Raw genomic sequence first — 21,054 nt, forward strand, 5'->3', positions numbered from 1 at the left:
TTATTGTTTGTTTCCTCTGACTCCTAACGTTTTATTTCTTACCGTTTCTTCATTTTTAAATTTTACATTTCCAAGTACAACTCTAGCAGGTGATTTTTTCTAGGTACTTTCCCACTTCCCTTATTTCGCTACCACTGTGAGCTCTCATGTTAGTCTCGCTGGTGCCCTTTGTTGAGTCAGCTTTGCCTGCCATGGTGCCTCTGGCTCCAGACTCATCCTTCTTCCGCTATAGCAGCGTAGTCTAACGCATACAAGCGTACATCGCTGTGCAGTCCCTGTGTTCAAGTTACAGATCTACCTCATTATCAACTGTTTTTGTGACCTGACTTGACTGTTTCTTTGTCTATCAGTTAGGCTTCCGAATAGTACCTATTTTAAAAGTATTTGAGGATTAAATGAGAAAGAATATAAAGTGTTTAGTACATTGTCCAGCTGAAAACAGTTGCTTAATAAATATGCTTTCACTTGCTAAATTATACTTTCCTCCCGAGAAGATTGTGGTTTCTAAATACCTTTTCAACTAACTGCCTAACAGTTTCTCTTATAAAAATTCTTCTTAAATCTCTTTGGCTTCTCCTTTTAACACTTAGATTTGTCTGCTCTTTTTTCTTGATTAGACTTGCCATAGTTTTGTTAATTTTTAAGAGCCAGGTCTTGGGTAGAGGTAGAAGGGAGGCCCTAGAGGGAGAGCATGTATGTATACTTATAGCTGATTCATATTGTTGTACAGCAGAAACTAACACAGCATTGTAAAGTAATTATCTTCCAATTAAAAATAAAAAAGAACCAGGTCTAGATTTCACTTATTATATTTTCATTTGCTGTCTAATTAATTTCTGCTTTTATCTTTGTCATTTGTATTCCCTTTAGTTTTTTTTCTGCTTGCTTCTGCATTTAAATAATTGCTATTTTAATTTTAGTAGTCTTCCATATAAAGTTTTACTCAAGTAAAACTTTGAGTTTTACTGTTGCTGCTACTGTTACTGTAGTGTTTCTTATTTTCCCTAATTTCCAAAATTCTTGATTTCAGGTTTAAATTTTTCTTTAAAATAAAATTGGGTTTGAGCTGCATGTAATGTTCAGATCTTTTTTTCAGTTGTCAACTCAGTACTTTAATATGTAATAATGGGAAATATCAATTCCATTGTATCACCTGCTGTGCAGTGGCCTTAGGGATTCTGAATAGAAGATAAATTTTTATCCCAACATGTAAGCTTATTGTTTCTATAGAAGAGCTCAGGGCCCCTCCCAGTCTAGCTCTGTTCTGAAATTGCTTTCCAGTGAGCAGCTAATGGCCACTTGGGGCTTCTGTTCTGAGGTCTGTCGGGCACATTGATTACTTTTCTCTGCGTCAAATGCCTCTACCATGCAGGACTTGTGGCTGTGGGTGGTTTGTCTCCATTCACATTCTGGTTTTATTGTAAATATTTTCCTTATGTTTATGGTTTTGCTACCAGGCAGCTCTGTCTAACTTATCTGGGGATTTGGAGAGTTTGAAAAACTATGCTGCCATAACACTGCCATTTTCCCAGAATCTGAAATTCTTTTTAGCCTGTGATTTAGGTTTAGAAATGGACTTAAATTTCCAAGTGATTAAATTGGAGGAAAAGGTTATTTATTATTATTATTCATCAGTTTTCTTTGTGTGCAGATAACGAGATCTATTTTCTTGCTCGTGTTCTGAAGAGCATGTTAAAATTTGCCCCCACTTCAAAGAATTTAATATAGTTGCTTAATATAGGACTTCCCTGATGGCTCAGATGGTAAAGCGTCTGTCTACCATGCGGGAGACCCAGGTTCGATCCCTGGGTTGGAAAGATCCCCTGGAGAAGGAAATGGCAACCCACTCCAGTACTATTGCCTGGAAAATTCCATGGACAGAGGAGCCTGGTAGGCTACAGTCCATGGAGTCGCAAAAGAGTTGCTTAATAAAAAAAATTTATAGTTGCTTAATGTAGTTCTATTAAATGTGGTTTCAGTGCATAAAAATTCATAACATCTCTTAGTTGATTATACCTTTTATTACAGTGAAATGACTTTCTTCTGTTAGGAGCATTTTGCTGTGTTCTCTTTTTCTAATATTAATATTGTTGTCTCTTCTTTTCCTTTTTTGCATTTGGTTATATGTGTCCTTTTTTTTTCCCCTCTAGCTTTTTGTGTCATTTGATTTAGATTAATCCTTTGTATAGAACATATGGTTACTTTTGTTATACTATATATTGAGTATGTATCTTTTAATAGAGGAGTTTAGCCATTGTCATTTACTATATCACTGCTGTGCTTTGTCTTAATCATGTTTTTTTTAAGTCAAAAGTAGAATTGTGTTGTAACATTGCATTACTTCTAATAAGGTTATTTAATACAAAGAACATTTAATAATTAATATTTACTGAGAACCAGAAACTATTCTCTGTTTACCCATATCTCATGGTTATTTAATGTGCATGACAGTGTCCTTTTATTATTTCTGTTTTGGAAGTGAGGAAACAGATAAGGAGAACTACCAGCTAGTACTAAGGTAGGGATTCAAGCCCAGCCCAGCCCAGTCTGGCTCCATAGTTTATGTTCTTAGTTTTAGGGTAGCTCAGCTTAACTTTTTAAAAAGTCTGTACATAGTTACATATTATGAATTTATTTAAAACCATATTTTAATCCAGTAATTTTGGGGAAAACAAGTAAATTTCATACTTGCAGTTATGATTTTTAGCTTTGTGTTTTCACAGAATGAAAAGAATGTAATATTTTGTTTCAGTCGATCTATTTTAATTATGAGTTTGTTGAATTTTTTCAGGAGCTCATTTCTTTTGATAAAATAGCCTAATGTAATAAAAACTAGAAAAGGATGTTTTGTAATGAACATCATTTAATACTTGACACATGTAATGAGGTTTAATTATGATTTTAAATATGAGGGTAAATGTGTGTGTGTGTGTATAATACTTTAATTTTATGCTAAAATAACAGTAACTTCTTTTCTTTTTTTTTTTATACTTAGATAAGCCCCAAAAGTGATGTTTGGTCCTTAGGTTGCATTTTGTACTATATGACTTATGGAAAAACACCGTTTCAGCATATAATTAATCAGATTTCTAAATTACATGCCATAATTGACCCTAATCATGAAATTGAATTTCCTGATATTCCAGAGAAAGATCTTCAAGATGTATTAAAGGTAACATTAATAGTATATAAATATAGAAGAAATATATTTCATATAGTACTTAATTGTTTACTTAAAGAAATAGCTGAGGGAATTCTCTAGTGGTCCAGTGGTTAAGACTCAGCACTTTCACTGCTGTGGCCTAACTTCAGTTGATTGCCAGGGAACTAAGATCCCGCAAGCCGCATGCATAGCCAGAAAATGAAAGAAAGAGAAATAGCTGAAATGATTGGAATTATGTATCTGCAGTAGATAAAGCTTGTCTATTGAAAGTTCATTTTGAAGGCTTTTAAAATGTATGAATACTTGGAGATTTTGAAGACATGGTGTGTAAAATTATCTTGTCATTTCTGAGTAGGCAGAAAGCAGCTTCTGTAATATGATGCAATCTGGAAAAATACTTTATCAATATTGCATAAGGAAACTTGCTTTGCTTTTGTTTTAAAAACTTAACCTTTATGTTTATAGCATTGTTTAATAAGGGATCCTAAACAGAGGATATCCATTCCTGAGCTTCTGGCACATCCATATGTTCAGCTTCAAACTCATCCAGGTACTTCTTTAAAAATAAATTTGTTACCCAATTGGTAATATCAGCAACCTTCTGACTACTCTTTTCCTGCATGCCTCCTTCCTTAAGGAAGTTCCTTAATGCTAAATACTAAAATAAATGAGATCGCCTTCCTTTACTTGCCGCCATTCATTTTAACTTATCCTAGGAAAGGGACTATGATCAGTGATAAATTATAAGAATGTGGTTATTGTGCTTTTAAGCAGAATATACATTTATATATGAACTTCTATTTTTCTTACTTGATACCAGTGTGCTATTAATTCTATATATATTTTACACCTGGGCTTCATAGGTGGCTCAGTGGTAAAGAATCTGCCTGCCAAGCAGGAGATGTGGGTTCAATCCCTAGGTTGGAAAAATTCTCTGGAGGAGGAAATGGCAACCCGCTCCAGTATTCTTGTGGGAGATCCCATGGAAGAGGAGCCTGGCGGGCTATAGTCCATGAGATTGGACATGAGTCAGACACAACTTAGCAACTAAACAACAAAACCAAATTATTTTATAGGTAACCAGATGGCTAAGGGAACCGCTGAAGAAATGAAATATGTTCTGGGCCAACTTGTTGGCCTGAATTCTCCTAATTCCATTTTGAAAGCTGCTAAAGTGAGTATGTCTATGCTCTGTCTACCCTATCTTAATTGTTTTATATAGTTTAGTGAGTTAGGCACTTAAACAGGTAAACCAAAGGAAAATTGGCCCAGTCATTAGATCAGCTATGAAGTGTGTTTCTGTATTTAGATACTTAATATGTGCTTTTTAACAAATACAGATTTATTTGATTTACACTCTTACAATGGGCAGACAGCATAATTGAAAATGGATTGTCATATAAGGTGCATTGAAAAGATTGCTGTCAAGCAGGTCTCAACCAGACTAAATTCAGTAAAGAATCTTTTAAATCAACCCCATTTTTAACACAGCTTTTGAATTTATTTGTTATAGCCAATTTTATTTTTAAACCATCTTAGACAAATCACAGTATCACATATAATGACTTCTGGGTAGATGTATATAGCAGTCAGTACTTTTCTCAAAGCAAATGTCTCAAACCTGTTAGTCTCCCAGTGCCTGTTTATACCATAATGTTTTGGATCTCACTGACATTAAATACCTAATCATTTAACACTATATACTTAATTGACTTTAGTTGCTAGTTTAATATTTCAGCTATAACATTATTGTAAAATTACAGTAACTTAAACTAAAGAACACTTTTAGCTCTCTGGATAGGGATAACACCAATCTAAGATGTTAAGAACTTGAATACATTTCTGGAGGAATTTATTACATATTTACCATTATATTTGTATTTATATAAGATAAATTTTTTTCTTAAGTTTTCTTGAGTGCTAATAGCTAAATCAATGGCTTTAGGAATTGAAATTGGACCAAAATTTGTTATGTAATTTTTCTCTATATTTCATTTCTCTAATTCTACCAGTGTATTGTTTAAAGCCTTTTATAAATAAAATTAGGTGGATTACATTTATCACTAAGGCTATGTGTTCCTTGATGGCAAAGATATCTTCTTTCTTCATAAATTAGATGTTGCCTTAGCCTTAAATCCTTTACTAAATGTGTAGATTTTAGTATATTAATTAGACTTATTTATATAGCAGTTATATTTTTTAATGTCTTCCATTGTTTAGTTTAAATATCAATGAAAAGTATATTTCCTGTTGATTTTATTTTACAGTATAGGGCTTTATCTAAGACTGGCTGTATTTAAGAAAAAGTTAGGTATCTTGTAATAACATAATGAAAAAGAATATATAGAGGAACAGACAGATATAAATATATCTGAATCACTTTGCTATATACCAGAGACTAACACAATATTATAAATCAACTTTATAATACTTCATTTAAAAAGTTTTGCTATGTAAAACTATGTACATCAGCTATAAAAGAAAAAGTAAGGGAGATTAAGGTGACCTTGAGGATGCATCCATACACTTAAAAATAACTGTTACATTTTTCTTCCAGAAAGATTGAGCTGCATCTCATGATAGCTGATTCTAGCCAAGCTAGGTGTTTAAAACCTTTAATTATCTCCAATAGTGTATAAAATAATTTGTAATTATAAGAACAATAGAGAAATGTCTTACATATTAGAAGATGTAAAGTTAATTAAACCTTTGTTAATCTGATTTATAAATATTACAAATCAGATGTGTGTTATTAATTTCAGACTTTATATGAGCAATACAGTGGTGGTGAAAGTCATGATTCCTCTTCATCATCCAAGACTTTGGCAAAAAAATGGGAAAGAAAATGATTTGTGGTTACTCATGAACTGTCAGGTATCACCTGTAAAATATCGGGACTGTTAAACTCTTGGTTCTCTGTGGAAATCTCTTGAAGACAGCTTCTCTCTGAAATGTTACTGACAGAAAAACCTAGTGGATTATCCTCAAAAGAAAACTGTAAAAACCTGCTAATGGCACTGTATGTATTGAATTGTAGAACTGTTTTCCCTTTTATGCTTCCCTGTAAATCTAATCTATTTGATAACATTTTCACACTTGGGGTAGTAGATGGAAAATGGAAATGTATTCTGAAGAACTCTGTAAATAGGCTTTGTATAATATAAAATGACACTAAATTCTCAAAGCTATAGAATTGTTTTCTTCAAGCGAATATACTGTTGGTGGGGCAACAGATTTCTTAAGACAATGGATTAAGGGAAACATGAGAGTAGACCTTCGTAAATTAACTCTGGGGGAAAATTCCACAGGTTTCAAATCCTAAAAAAGATTTCCCGTTGCTTCATGGTACTGGTAGTACTTCATCATTGTGGAGCTGCACTTGGCTCTTTTAATTCTCTTTGATTCTTCATAATCTGTTTGCTTTGGGTGTTCAGAGTGTCATGCTGGATTCCTAGAAGTAGGCAGTATAGAGCATGACCTCATTGTATGACTTGCTTAATGATGAGCAGTTACAAATGTGGTCCCAGAATTTCTGAGTCTAAATCTAACAGGTTACTTAAAGATATTATCGTATAGTATTCTTTTCCCCAATTTTTTCTTTAGATTTTGATAGACTTTTTTTTTTTAAATTAAGACTTTTTTAGAATAGTTTTGGATTCACAGCAAAACTGAGGGGAAGGTGCAGAGATTTCCCATTTAACCTCTGACCTGACACATGCATGGCCTGCCTCCCTATCAACATCCACCACCAGAGTGGTACTGTTGTTACATTTAATGAACCTACATTGACACACTAATAATCACCCAAAGTCCATAGTATATATTACAGTTCCGTCTCAGTGCTGCGCGTTCTAGGGATTCAGACGAATGTATAATTACATCCATCATTATGCTATTTTAAGTGTTTTCACTGCCTGAAAAATTCTCTGCGCTCCACCCGTTCATCTCTCTCCTACTTCTAACCCCTGGCAACCACTGATCTTTTCACTGCATCCATAATTTTGCCCTTTCTAGAATAATCCCATATAGTTGGGATTGTACAGTGTTTAGCCTTTCAGATTAGCTTCTTTCATTTGGCAATATGCATTTAGCCTAGTAACATCCACCTTCCTGTCTTTTCATGGTTTGAGAGCTCATTTCTTTTTAGTGCCTAATAGTATTCCATTGTCCAGATGTACCACGATTTATCCATTCACATACTGTAGGCCATCTTGATTGCTTTCAAATTTTGGCAATTATGAATAAAGCTGCTCTAAACATCTGTAAGTAGGTTTTTGTGTGATACTCAGCTTCAAAGAGTTGAATACCAAGGAGCATGATTGATATGGTTAAAGTATGTTCAGTTTTGTAAGAAACTGCCAAACTGTCTCTTTGCATTTTCTCTAACAGTGAATGAGAGTTTCTGTTGCTCCATATCCTTGTCAGCATTTGATGGTGTTCATCATGTTCCAGATTTTGGTCCCTCTAGTAGATTTGTTGTGATAGCTCATTTTTCTTTTTATTTGCATTTCCCTGTTGACATATATTGTGTAGAGAATCTTGTCATATACTTACCATCTGATAGCTTCTTTAGAGAGATCTTTTCTCCTTTTTCAAAGATCTGTTAACTGTATTTATGGGTAGTCTATTTCTGGGCTATCCATTCAGTTCCAGTAATCAGTTTAGCTTTTCCTTCATCAATAAACGCTGTCTTGATTATTGTCACTTTATAGTAAGTCTTGAAGTCAGGCAGTGTCAGTCTTCCAACTTTCTTCTCTTTTAGTAATGCCTTGACTGTTCTGGGTTATCTGCCAATTCATGTAAACTTTAGAATCTCTTTGTCAATATCCATAAGGAAACTTGCTAGAATTTTGGTTGGGATTGCATTGAATCTGTAGATCAGATTGGGAAGAACTGACATCTTGACAATATTGAGTCTTCTTGTTCCAAGAACATTTATTCTCCATTTATTTAGCTCTTCCTTGATTTAATTGTTCAGAGTTTTTCAGTTTTCCTCATATAGACCTTGTACTTACATTGTTAGATTTATACATAAGCATTTCATTTTGGGCAGGGGCTGGCTAATGTAAATGGTTGGAGAAGGAAATGGCAACCCACTCCAGTATTCTTGCCTAGGAAATCCCATGGACAGAGGAGCCTGGCGGGCTACAGTCTATGGAGTCTCAAGAGTTGGACACTACTAAGCAAGTAAACCACCACCGATGTAAATGGTATTGTGTTTTTAATTTCAAATTCCACTTGTTCTTTGTGGTTATATAGGAAAACAATCAATATTTATATATCGATGTTGCTGTTGTTGGTTATTTGTTTCAGGAGTGTTTTATTGATTTTTTTTTAATTTTCTGTATACATGATAAAGTTTCTCACTATTAGGTATGCTGTTTGCTGTATGATTTTTTATGGCTATTCTTTATCAGATTGAGAAATCTCTGTTTCTAGATTGCTGAAAGTTTTATCATAAATGGGTATTTGATTTTATCAAATGCTTTTTCTGTATCAATATTAATAATGATTATGTGATTTTTCTTTTTCTAGCCTGCTGACGTAATGGATAACTGTATGGCTGTTAGTGTAGCTGACATCATCTTGGGCCCTTCTAGTTTCTCCTGTCCCCCTGCTGACCTTAAGCAGGATTGTACTGTGTCTTGTTTTCAAGCCCCTGCCCCTGCCCTAAGTTAGCTGTGCAATTGCCCCAGTGGCCCCTCCAGTGCACAGTGCAGCTGTCAATGCTTCTGCCCAGTCCCACCCTATGATTAACTTACCCTATCAATTTTTATTGATCTGTTTTCAGAAAAAATCAGCTGTTGGTTTTGTTGATTTTTCTCTGCTGAGTTCCTGTTTCCAATTTCAGTGATTTCTCCTCTAGTTTTTATTAATTGTTTTTCTTCTGTTTGGATTGAATTTGCTTTTCTTTTTTGGTTTTCTAAAGTACAGACTTAAATCACTGATTATAGATCTTTCTTGTATTCTTATTTAATTTTGCTGTAAATTTTATTTTATGTACTGCTTTTACTGCATCCCATAAATTTTGATAAATTCTATTTTCATTTCTATTAATTGAAATATCTTAAAATTTCTCTCCAGGGTGTGAATTCTAGGAAGCAGAGATCATCAGGGGCTACTTTTGAGACTCACTACCAGCAAATGTTAGCTCTCTTTATGATTATTTTTCCCTATTTCATACAGATTTGAAAACTTATCCTTAAGAGTATTGGGCTAAATTACCTTTTCCTTTTTTTAAAAAAAGTAACTGTTTTACATATGTATATATTCTTAATCAGTATATTGATATCTCCTTAATTTGTTCTTGAAAAATCAGATCTTCTATGTAAAAATAACATTTCATAAAATAGTAAAACACCCTTAAACAAGGGACAAGCTATCAAGTTAGGATTACAGTGTTTAAAATAACATCTTCTGATTGCTGAATTATGTCCAGTTTTGCCCTATGTATTTTGAGACTATTTCACTAGATGCATACAAACTTGGAATTTTTTTTTTAATCTTCCTGTTAAATACAATGGTCACCATTTCATTGGGATTCTCATTGATTTCCAAATATATATTTGTCTTGGCCTTTCTATGTTTCTTTGGTTAATAGTTGCCTCATACACACATATATTCTTTAATTTCTGTGTCCTTTTAGGAATATCCCTTGTAAATAACATACCTGAATTTTACCTTATATTGTCACTGGGAATTTCTTTCTTACCTGACAAATTTAATCTATTAATATTCATTATGATTATATTAAATGTGTTCCTACTACATATGCTTGTATTTCTGTTTAATCTATTTGTTCTATGCTTCCTTTTTTTTTAGTCACCCTTCCCATCTTTTTTCCTAGTTTTTTCCATCTTTTTCTATTTCATAATTTCCCCACTGATGGCTTAGAATTTTATTTCACTTTTTTTCTTTTCAGTTGTTAGTCTTAAATTTTACCATGCTTATTTAACTTAACAAAGATTTAAGCAAATATCTCGACTTCCTGCCAGAGAATTCAATGACTTTAATGTATTTTAAATAGATTAACACAACTTCTGTGGCATCGTGGTGTAACAGTTTTATCCTACTATAACCCCATAGACTATTATCATTTTATACAAACAATATTTATTTAAGATTCACATAAACATTATTTTTTTCTGGTCTGAATTCTAAACTGATAGCTATTTTCTCTTTGCACATTGAGGTTATTATTTTATGCCTGGTTTCCGTTATTGCTATTAGAAACTCTTCTATCCATCTCATTATTATTTCAAAATAGGTGATCTGCCTTTCTCTTTGGCTGATTTTAAGATCTTTCCACCTTTTGTAATCTGCTATTTCACTAAATTATGGCTAGTCTTTTTTTTTTTTTCTTTTAATTGTTTGGTACATATTATGCTTTCCAAGTGTTTGGAATCACATATCTTCTTGACTCAAAATTTCTTAGCTATTATGTCTTAAAACTTTTTCATTTTTAAGAATTCCATTTGGTTATTTTTCGAATGTGCCCATTTTTCCTTGCTGATTTCTTACTTCTTCCTCAAATGTGTGATTCTTTAATGTTTTTACATTATTATTCTTTAATCATTTTACATGGAACAATTTTACATTTCATACCTATGATTCCAGTCAAATTTCTGCATTGAAATCTTTTTTTTTTTCCTAACTCTTATGGTGATTTTTTTTTTTTTTTTTTTTTACTGAATTGGAGATCTCTAAGACCACTCCCAAGTTTGATGATTTGCTCAGAGAATTCAGAGGATTCAATGTATGGTTATGGCTTATTCTAGTGAAAGGGTATAATTAGCAAAGGAAAAGATGTGTGGAGCAAAATCCACAGGAAACAAGACATTAGGTCTGAGGGTCCTCTCCCAGTGGTTCACATAGGGTACACTTAATTTCCTAGCAACAATTTGTGACAATACCACAGAAGTACATTAGGGAGTTGGCACCTTGGGTTTTTAGTGGGGCCTGATCACATACTCACCCTTTGTCTGGAATGTACCAAAGTTTTAGGCTCCCAGAAGGAAAGTAGATGTTTAGCTTAAACCGGATTGCTTGTTCGTCACAGTTTAGGCATAGGGACCCATTCTTACTACTTAGGTAATGCTGGAAACCCTTCCAAAATCCTAGTTCCCAGACTCCAGCCAAGGGCCAGCCTTACAAGAAAGCCTTTTTAAGGACAGCAGTCTCAGGCTTGCCATGTTGACTCTTCTGTACGCTTCCCTTTTTGTGAGTTTTGTTGGTCTTTGTTTGTGATGTATTTGCTTGATCTCAATTGTTGGAAGTCCTTAAAGAATCTGGTGTTTGCTGTTAAACCAGTATTAGTATCAATCAGAGTAGGTTATTGTCATGGTAACAAGCAACCCTAAAAGTATTAATAGCTTTAAACAATAAAGTTGTTTCCTGCTAATATCTATGGGGGAGGAAGGAGGACACTTTTGGGTTGTCCTTACACTCTCAGACCCAGACTCAGGTTGCCATGGCAGACAGAAAGGGAAAGTGTGATAAATTTTACACTGTCTCTTAGAATTACTCCTTGAAAGTGACATCCTTGACTTCCATACACAATTCATTGGCTAAAGAAGTTACATGGCTTAATGTAATAACCCTGTGTTCAAAAAAGAAAAGGCTAAAAATATATGATGAACAACACTAGTTAAAAGTTAACAGAAGATATAGCAATATGCTTTCTTATTTTGCTTCAAACAGGGGCTCCTACCCTGTAGTTCAGGGCTTCCCAGGACTGCTGGGTGTGGAGTGACACAAAAAGAGAGTAGAAGTATCGTCTTTTTTTTGGCTCTGTTGAGTCTTCATTTCTGCTCAGCTTTTCTCTACTTGCTGCAGGTAGAGATTGCTCTCTAGTTGCAGTGCTCGGGCTTCTCATTGTGGTGGCTTCCGTGGAGCACGGGCTCTAGGGCATATGTGCCTCAGTTGCTGTGGCACACGGGCTTAGTTGTCCCATGGTGTGTGGGATCGTCCCAGATCAGGGGTTGAACCCATGTCTGCTGCATTGGCAGGCGGATTCTTTACCATCAAACCACCAGGGAAGCCCAGAATAGAAGTATTCTCTTTTGTATCACTTTGGTGGGTTTTTATCTTATGCTCCTTTCCCAAAGAGCAACTTTGGGGTGCTCTCCATGGTGTTCTCCTTCCTCTTTCTTCTTTTCTTTCTTCCTTCCTCTCTGCTCTACTTCTACACTTTTACCTCCAGGGAGAAAGTATATTGTACTGAAGAGGAAAATGTATTTGTAATGACACTACCTAATTGTTTAATAGTTAAAGTAAGAAATAACTTTTATTGGGTTACAATGTTTGTAGAGCCATAATTGTGTGTGTGTGTGTAAAATGTATGTATATATGTATAGATACTGAGTTAGTCAGAAAGTACATTTGAGTTTTTCCATAAAGAACTTTTTGGGCAACCATATATATATATATATATATATATATATATATATATATATATGTATGTATATAACCAATTTGTATACTGTTATTAGAAATGTACTAAATTAGTGCATTTGAGAGAGTAAGGTCATAAAGGTCCTCATAGCCACAAATAGGGTAAGGAGGAGGTGATTGTGGATGGTTGTTTTATATTCTGGCTACAACTTCACCACTGAGGTAAAGCAAGAACACAGTTGGTACTCAAGCAAGCAGAGCAGAGGGTCCAGCCCAAACTCTGTAAGAAAGTCTTCACTTAGTTCAGGGATATTATAATGTCCTTATAAGATACATATTATGTGTATGTGTATATATATATATAAAGAGGTATAATATGCTTTTTTTAAAGCATTTGCAAATAAAGAACAGTGATAACTAGTCATGGAGCAATGGTGGACTAGCTAACTCTACCCAGGAGGAAAGTCTAATGGAGTTTGTGGTGGTGGTGGAGTCAGGGTGGGGTGTGTTGAAGGCAGATAACGGAGCCGTGGAGAAGGATCGGAGAAGGGTTAGGAACCACACTGGGAAGGCATACTGGGGGAGATTGAGCATGCTACCTTTCTTCCCTTTGGTGGGACAGATCAGAGGGCATCACAGGGCAGACACTGAAACCATACTCACAGAAAACTAGTCAATCTAATCACACTAGGACCACAGCCTGGTCTAACTCAATGAAACCAAGCCATGCCTGTGGGGCAACCCAAGACGGGTGGGTCATGGTGGAAAGGTCTGACAGAATGTGGTCCACCGGAGAAGGGAATGGCAGGCCACTTCAGTATTCTTGCCTTGAGAACCCCATGAACAGTAGGAAAAGGCAAAATGATAGGATACTGAAAAAGGAACTCCCCAGGTCATTAGGTGCCCAATACGCTACTGGAGGTCAGTGGAGAAATAACTCCAGAAAGAATGAAGGGATGGAGCCAAAGCAAAAACAATACCCAGTTGTGGATGTGACTGGTCATAGAAGCAAGATCCGATGCTGTAAAGAACAATATTGCATAGGAACCTGGAATGTCAGGTCCATGAATCAAGGCAAATTGGAAGTGGTCAAACAAGAGATGGCAAGGGTGAACGTCGACATTCCAGGAATCAGCGAACTAAAATGGACTGGGATGGGTGAATTTAACTCAGATGACCATTATATCTATTACTGCGGGCAGGAATCCCTCAAAAGAAATGGAGTAGCCATCATGGTCAACAAAAGAGTCCAAAATGCAGTACTTGGATGCAATCTCAAAAACGACAGAATGATCTCTGTTTGTCTCCAAGGCAAACAATTCAATATCACAGTTATCCAAGTCTATGCCCCAAGCAGTAACGCTTATCACAGTTATCCAACTCTATGCCCTAACCAGTAACGCTGAAGAAAGTGAAGTTGAACGGTTTTATGAAGACCTACAAGACCTTTTAGAACTAACACCCCAAAAAGATATCCTTTTCATTATAGGGGACTGGAATGCAAAAGTAGGAAGTGAAGAAACACCTGGAGTAACAGGCAAATTTGGCCTTGGAATGTGGAATGAAGCAGGGCAAAGACTAATAGAGTTTTGCCAAGAAAATGCACTGGTCATAGCAAACACCCTCTTCCAACAGTACAAGAGAACACTCTACACATGGACATCACCAGATGGTCAACACCGATATCAGAAAGATTATATTCTTTGCAGCCAAAGATGGAGCTCTGAACAGTCAACAAAAACAAGACCAGGAGTGGACTGTGGCTCAGATCATGAACTCCTTATTACCAAATTCAGACTCAAATTGAAGAAAATAGAGAAAACCACTCGACCATTCAGGTATGACCTAAATCAAATCCCTTATGATTATGCAGCGGAAGTGAGAAATAGATTTAAGGGCCTAGATCTGATAGATAAGAGTGCCTGATGAACTATAGAATGAGGTTCATGACATTGTACAGGAGACAGGGATCAAGACCATCCCCATGGAAAAGAAATGCGAAAAACCAAAATGGCTGTCTGGGGAAGCCTTACAAATAGCTGTGAAAAGAAGAGAGGCGAAAAGCAAAGGAGAAAAGGAAAGATATAAGCATCTGAATGCAGAGTTCCAAAGAATAGCAAGAAGAGATAAGAAAGCCTTCTTCAGCGATCAATGCAAAGAAATAGAGGAAAACAACAGAATGGGAAAGACTAGAGATCTCCTTAAGAAAATTAGAGATACCAAGGGAACATTTCATGCAAAGATGGGCTCGATAAAGGACAGAAAAGGTATGGACCTAACAGAAGCAGAAGATATTAAGAAGAGGTGGCAAGAATACCCAGAAGAACTGTACAAAAAAGATCTTCACGACCCAGATAATCATGATGATGTGATCACTCATCTAGAGCCAGACATCTTGGAATGTGAAGTCAAGTGGGCCTTAGAAAGCATCACTACGAACAAAGCTAGTGGAGGTGATGGAATTCCAGTTGAGCTGTTTCAAATCCTGAAAGATAATGCTGTGAAAGTGCTGCACTCAATATACCAGCAAATTTGGAAAACTCAGCAGTGGCCACAGGACTGGAAAAGGTCAGTTTTCATTCCAATTCCAAAGAAAGGCAATGCCAAAGAAGGTTCAAACTACCGCACAATTGCACTCATCCCACATGCTAATAAAGTAATGCTCAAAATTCTCCAAGCCAGGCTTCAGCAATACGTGAACCGTGAACTCCCTGATGTTCAAGCTGGTTTTCGAAAAGGCAGAGGAACCAGAGATCAAATTGCCAACATCCGCTGGATTATGGAAAAAGCAAGAGAGTTCCAGAAAAACATCTATTTCTGCTTTATTGACTAACTACGCCAAAGCCTTTGACTGTGTGGATCACAAGAAACTGTGGAAAATTCTGAAAGAGATGGGAATACCAGACCACCTGACCTGCCTCTTGAGAAATCTGTATGCAGGTCAGGAAGCAACAGTTAGAACTGGACATGGGACAACAGATTGATTCCAAATAGGAAAAGGAGTACGTCAAGGCTGTATATTGTCACCTTGCTTATTTAACTTATATGCAGAGTACATCATGAGAAACGCTGGGCTGGAAGAAACACAAGCCGGAATCAAGATTGCCGGGAGAAATATCAGTAACCTCAGATATGCAGATGATACCACCCTTATGGCAGAAAGTGAAGAGGAGCTAAAAAGCCTCTTGATGAAAGTGAAAGAGGAGAGTGAAAAAGTCGGCTTAAAGCTCAACATTCAGAAAACGAAGATCATGGCATCTGGTCCCATCACTTCATGGGAAATAGATGGAGAAACAGTGGAAACAGTGTCAGACTTTATTTTTGGGGGCTCCAAAATCACTGCAGATGGTGACTGCAGCCATGAAATTAAAAGACGCTTACTCCTTGGAAGAAAAGTTATGACCAACCTAGATAGTATATTCAAAATCAGAGACATTACTTTGCCAACTAATGTCCGTCTAGTCAAGGCTATGGTTTTCCAGTCGTCATGTATGGATGTGAGAGTTGGACTGTGAAGAAGGCTGAGCGTTGAAGAATTGATGCTTCTGAAGTGTGCTGTTGGAGAAGACTCTTGAGAGTCCCTTGGACTGCAAGGAGATCCAACCAGTCCATTCTGAAGATCAACCCTGGGATTTCTTTGGAAGAAATGATGCTGAAGCTGAAGCTCCAGTACTTTGGCCACCTCATGCGAAGAGTTGACTCATTGGAAAAGACTCTGATGCTGGGAGGGATTGGGGGCAGGAGGAGAAGGGGACGACAGAGGATGAGATGGCTGGATGGCATCATGGACTCGATGGACGTGAGTCTGAGTGAGCTTCGGGAGATGGTGATGGACAGGGAGGCCTGGCGTGCTGCGATTCATGGGGTCGCAAAGAGTCGGACACAACTGAGCGACTGAGCTGAACTGATGCCTGGTAAATTGCCTCTTCCATCTCATCTCTTGGGATAAATATAAACTAATCATGTGCTGTGTTAATCGCTCAGTCGTGTCCGACTCTTTGTGACCTCATGAACTGTAGCTCAGCAGACTCCTCTGTCCATGGAATTCTCCAAGCAAAACAGAGGCTTTTCCTTTTGGATATGTGACTTAGTGCTTTTTGTTTGTTTTCTTGGAGTATGGTTGATTTATAATGTTTCAGTTTCAGGTGTACAGTGAAGTGATTTAGTTATGTACATACATATGTCTGTTCTTTTTTAGATTCTCTTCCCATATAGGTTATTACAGATTTTTGAGTAGTTCCCTGTGCTATATAATAGGTCCTTGTTGATTATCTATTTTATTCATTGTGTTTTTAATTGCAAAAGGAAAATAGTCTCATCTTAATCTACCTGAGAAGTAAAAGAGAAGCATAAATAATGCCTAATCCCATCACCCTGAGTTAGTTACTGGTAACAGTTGGCATATTTGCACAATTGAGATAATATATTAATAACTTTATACTCCTGCTTTTTTCACCTGCCTTTCTCATAAGCATTTTCCTAAATCACTTAAACCTTTCATAAATATAATTTTGATTCCTATGAAATATCATGTGAATGTAAAAAATATATATTTTTTAAATTTTGTGTTAAATAATTCAGAATAAACTATAACAATTTTTGTTAAATAATTCAGAATAAACTACAACAAAGCTGTTTTGCTTTTAAGGAATGGACGTTAATCGTTTGTCCTGAAACATAACTAATAACATAAATCCCTAAATATATAAAGACTGTGACACTGTCATGGATTTTTTTTTTTAATCTATCAGCAATTTGATATTAGATTTGGAAAGTGAGATTTGATTTTACATTTAAACCATTCCTGATGTGAAGTGGTCAACCCAGTGCCTTTGTAAGTAGATTCAATTTAACAATATTTTGCTGCTGCTGCTGCTAAGTTGCTTCAGTCGTGTCCGACTCTGTGTGACCCCGTAGATGGCAGCCTTCCAGGCTTCCCATCCCTGGGATTCTCCAGGCAAGAACACTGGAGTGGGTTGCTATTGCCTTTTCCAATGCATGAAAGTGAAAAGTGAAAGTGAAGTCGCTCAGTCGTGTCCAACTCTTCACGACCACATGGACTGCAGCCTACCAGGCTCCTCCGCCCATGGGATTTTCCATGCAAGAGTACTGGAGTGGGGGTGCCATGGCCTTCTCCAGCAATATTTTAGGGAGAAGAAAAGGCTGTCTAACCAGAAAATCCTGTTGGTTCCACTTTCAAGGTATATCTCTAATTGGAAGTCCTCACCCACTCCACCTGTATCCCCTTGGATCATTGCAGTAACTTCCTACCTGTTCTCTGTTTCTACCTGCTTCCACTTGCGTTGCTCTGTACTGTGCTCTTCACAGAACATGCGGCTCGAGTTGCTCCTCGGCTCAATACCCTCCACCTGTGTATGCACGCTCAGTCTTGTCTGACTTTGCAACCCCATGGACTGTAGCCTGCCAGGTTCCTCTGTCCATGGGGATTCTCCGGACAAGAGTACTAGAGTGGGTTGCCATTTCCTACTGCAGGGAGTCTTCTGGCAGGTGGATTCTTCACCACTGCGACACCTGGGAAGCCCTGCCGTCCACCTGAGGCACATCTAATTTAACATAAATGCCCACTGTCTTGAAGGCGGGGTTTCTGTATGCAGTCATATCTGGCCAAGGCCTTAGGGCCTTTGTCCTTGCTGTTCCCTTTCCTAGAATGCTTTTCCCCCAGTAGTCTCTCTGCTTATTCCCTCATCTCTTTATGTTTGTTCAAGTGTCATTTTCCTAAGAAGGCCTTGCTTAAACAGCACATTTCAAATCACAACCCCCTTCTCCCTGTGCTGCATAATCCCTTTACTTGCTTTATTACTTTTAATATTGTTTTTCCTCCTGAGTGAAAACTGAGTGATAGTTGCTCAGTCATATCCAACTCTTTGTGACCCCATGGACTGCAGGCTGCCAGGCTCCTCCGTGGGGATTCTCCAGGCCAGAATACTGTAGTGGGTAGCTGTTTCCTTCCCCAGGGGATCTTCCCATCCCAAGGATTGAACCCAGGTCTCCCGCATTGCAGGTGGATTCTTTACCAGCTGAGCCACCGTTCTAACATTCTCTAACATCCTCCTAACATTATCTATAACGGATTTAACTTTTTACTGTTCACCTCCCTCCATTGTAATACCAGGCTCAGAAAGCAAACCGCTTTTATTAGTTTTCTTCATTGCTGTATCCCCAGCGCCTAATGCAGTGCCTGGCCGGTAATTGCCACTTGATACATATTAGTTGAAAGCATGAAAAAAGCTTTTCTTCCTGGAAGGGAAGAATGAGAACACATTTCTTGTGGAGATACGATAGGAGCCATGTTTGCATGTTCTTCCCACCCCAGGCTGAGGCTCCCGTAGCTCCACATGCTTGGCTGGCTGAGAGGGCCCCCTGGTGGTAAGGGTGGGAGGTACTGAGGGTGCCATTCACCCCAGAAGTTTGGAAGCCTGTGGCTTAGTGAGTCAAGGTTCACAACCCCCAGGTTGGGTGTGGAGCAGCAGCAACAACATTTGTGTTTCTGGTCTTCAGCAGGAATTTCTGGTTTGGGTGTGAGTCTGCACCAATGACTGACTTGAAACTCTGCTGTAGGTCTTAGCCAGGGACCGGCTTGCTAAGTGGGTCAGGTCAGGTTGAAACACTGACGACGATTGCTAGTTACCCAAATCTGTCTGGTCATTGCCCAGAGAACTTTCCATGCGTTGTTGCAGATCACTGCATTTGCTTTGTCCTCAGCAACTGGTCCTTGGTGCTTAACCTATGGAACAAGTCAAGAAGGGTTCAGCTCAAGCAGCAACTCCTTATGACGAAGAATGATTTTTTTTTTTTTTTGACAAAGACTGAGTTTTTGGTCTTCTGATTATCAAGATGGCTCTACAGCCAACATTCTCCTTTTTTTTTTTTTTTGCTGTGCCATACAGCATGTAGGATCTTAGTTCCCCAACCAGGGATCAAACCCATGTCCTCTGCAGTGGAAGTGAGGAGTCTTAACCACTGGACCACCAGGGAAGTCCCCACATTCTCTGTCTTTTTTCTTGCCACTTCAGTCCACAGATTTGAATTCTGAACAATTTTGTCTCCCTTTCCCCCCACTTTTCCCATACCTATCCCAACCACACACCGAATTTGTAAATAACTCCCTCCCATTCTTGCACTCTCGTCTCTAAACCACCTTCTCCTGACACTCCCGTGTCCTCCATTCCATCCTGTACAATGGTGGTTTTCAAATTGTGCTTCCTCGAGTAGCAGCATCAGTGTTGTTTACCTGAAAATTGGGTTTTCCTCTTAGTGGGTGTCGAGCTAAAAGATGCAACCAAGTCAGGAGAAGGAAGGATTTTTATTTGCAGTAAGTAAGGAGAACACCAGGGATCTTTCCCAAAACAGTGTCTCCTGGAACAGCAAAATTGGGGAAGTTTTAATTTAAGGGTACATGCATATTCATGAAAGTGCTTAAGCAGAGGAGAATTCAGCATAGAATTGGGGCGAAGGTTGGCAGAGTCCAGGCTTTAGTCGACTGAAGTCAAGAAGGTAATACTATCATTCTTTCCTCCAACTGGGTGGGGGCCTTACTTTGTGCAGAGCTCAAAGACATGTATCAGATTGTTCTGTGTATCTGGAGGAGGATCTAGGGCTTTGTTTTGTTGCTGAACTATTATTTTTTAAATTAATTTATTTTTAATTGGAGGATAATTGATTTATAATATCGTGTTGGTTTCTGCCATGCATCAACATGAATTAGCCATAGGTATACATATGTCCCCCTCCCTCTTGAATCTCCCTCCCACCCCATGAACTATTGTTTCTTGACTTGTTTTTCCTTTCTTCCTGCATTCTCTCCCTTCCCTTAAGTTCATTAATTAACTGAGGCCTGTTCAAGGGCAAGCAGTGTGGCCAGGCTTAGATCACAAAATGGCTTGGGCAAAAATGGCTTCTCTTATGTCAAGAAAGCCATGCCTGGTTTTCTCATCCATGGACACCCTACCCTATCTGCTTACAGTATTGTTTGGGAACTTGTTAGAAATGAAGTTTTGGGGGCTTCTTCCCAGACCTCCTGAATCTTAGGGGGTGGGGTTTAGCTTTGGGCTTTAACATGCCCTCCAAGTGAGAACCCCTGAGCCACTAATGAACCTTGTAACCATATTCACCTGCTAAAAACATTATTTCATCAGTTCCTTCTTCAGCTCAAGTGTCTTCAATGACTGTTCCTTACAGGTGTAAGTTTGAACGGATCAACTCCCATCCTGCATTTCCTTTGCTCGGGTCAGACTCCTGCTCTCCCACATGTTTCTGCCATTCTCCACCCCATGCCCTCCATACTTACACATCATCTTTGAGTCTCCAGCAGCAGAACCCAAGTCTTAATCCTGAGCCCAGGCCAGAGCTCTCTTCTCCCTCTGAACTTATTCTAATCTTGTATGGTCAAATGCACATTTGCCTCTTGTTTTTCCCACCTTGTATTGACAACCATTGCTTTCTGTATATGGCTTTGGTTTCCTCAAATAGATGATAAG

The 21,054-nt window shown here is 37.7% G+C and overlaps 1 protein-coding gene across 1 annotated transcript in view; it reads left to right on the plus strand.

Annotated features, from left to right (window-relative positions):
• Window positions 1-6,012, plus strand: part of TTK (TTK protein kinase) — a 37,531-nt gene extending 31,519 nt beyond the window's left edge. Inside the window, exons 18-21 of the mRNA XM_052645965.1 lie at window positions 2,996-3,172; window positions 3,629-3,713; window positions 4,240-4,337; window positions 5,926-6,012. Coding sequence (XP_052501925.1) covers window positions 2,996-3,172; window positions 3,629-3,713; window positions 4,240-4,337; window positions 5,926-6,012 — 447 coding nt within the window. The remainder of the gene's footprint in view (window positions 1-2,995; window positions 3,173-3,628; window positions 3,714-4,239; window positions 4,338-5,925) is intronic.
• Window positions 6,013-21,054: the final 15,042 nt, after the last annotated feature.

The sequence above is a fragment of the Budorcas taxicolor genome, chromosome 9 (assembly GCF_023091745.1).
Source record: "Budorcas taxicolor isolate Tak-1 chromosome 9, Takin1.1, whole genome shotgun sequence".
In the NCBI taxonomy this organism is placed as follows: Eukaryota; Metazoa; Chordata; class Mammalia; order Artiodactyla; family Bovidae; genus Budorcas; species Budorcas taxicolor.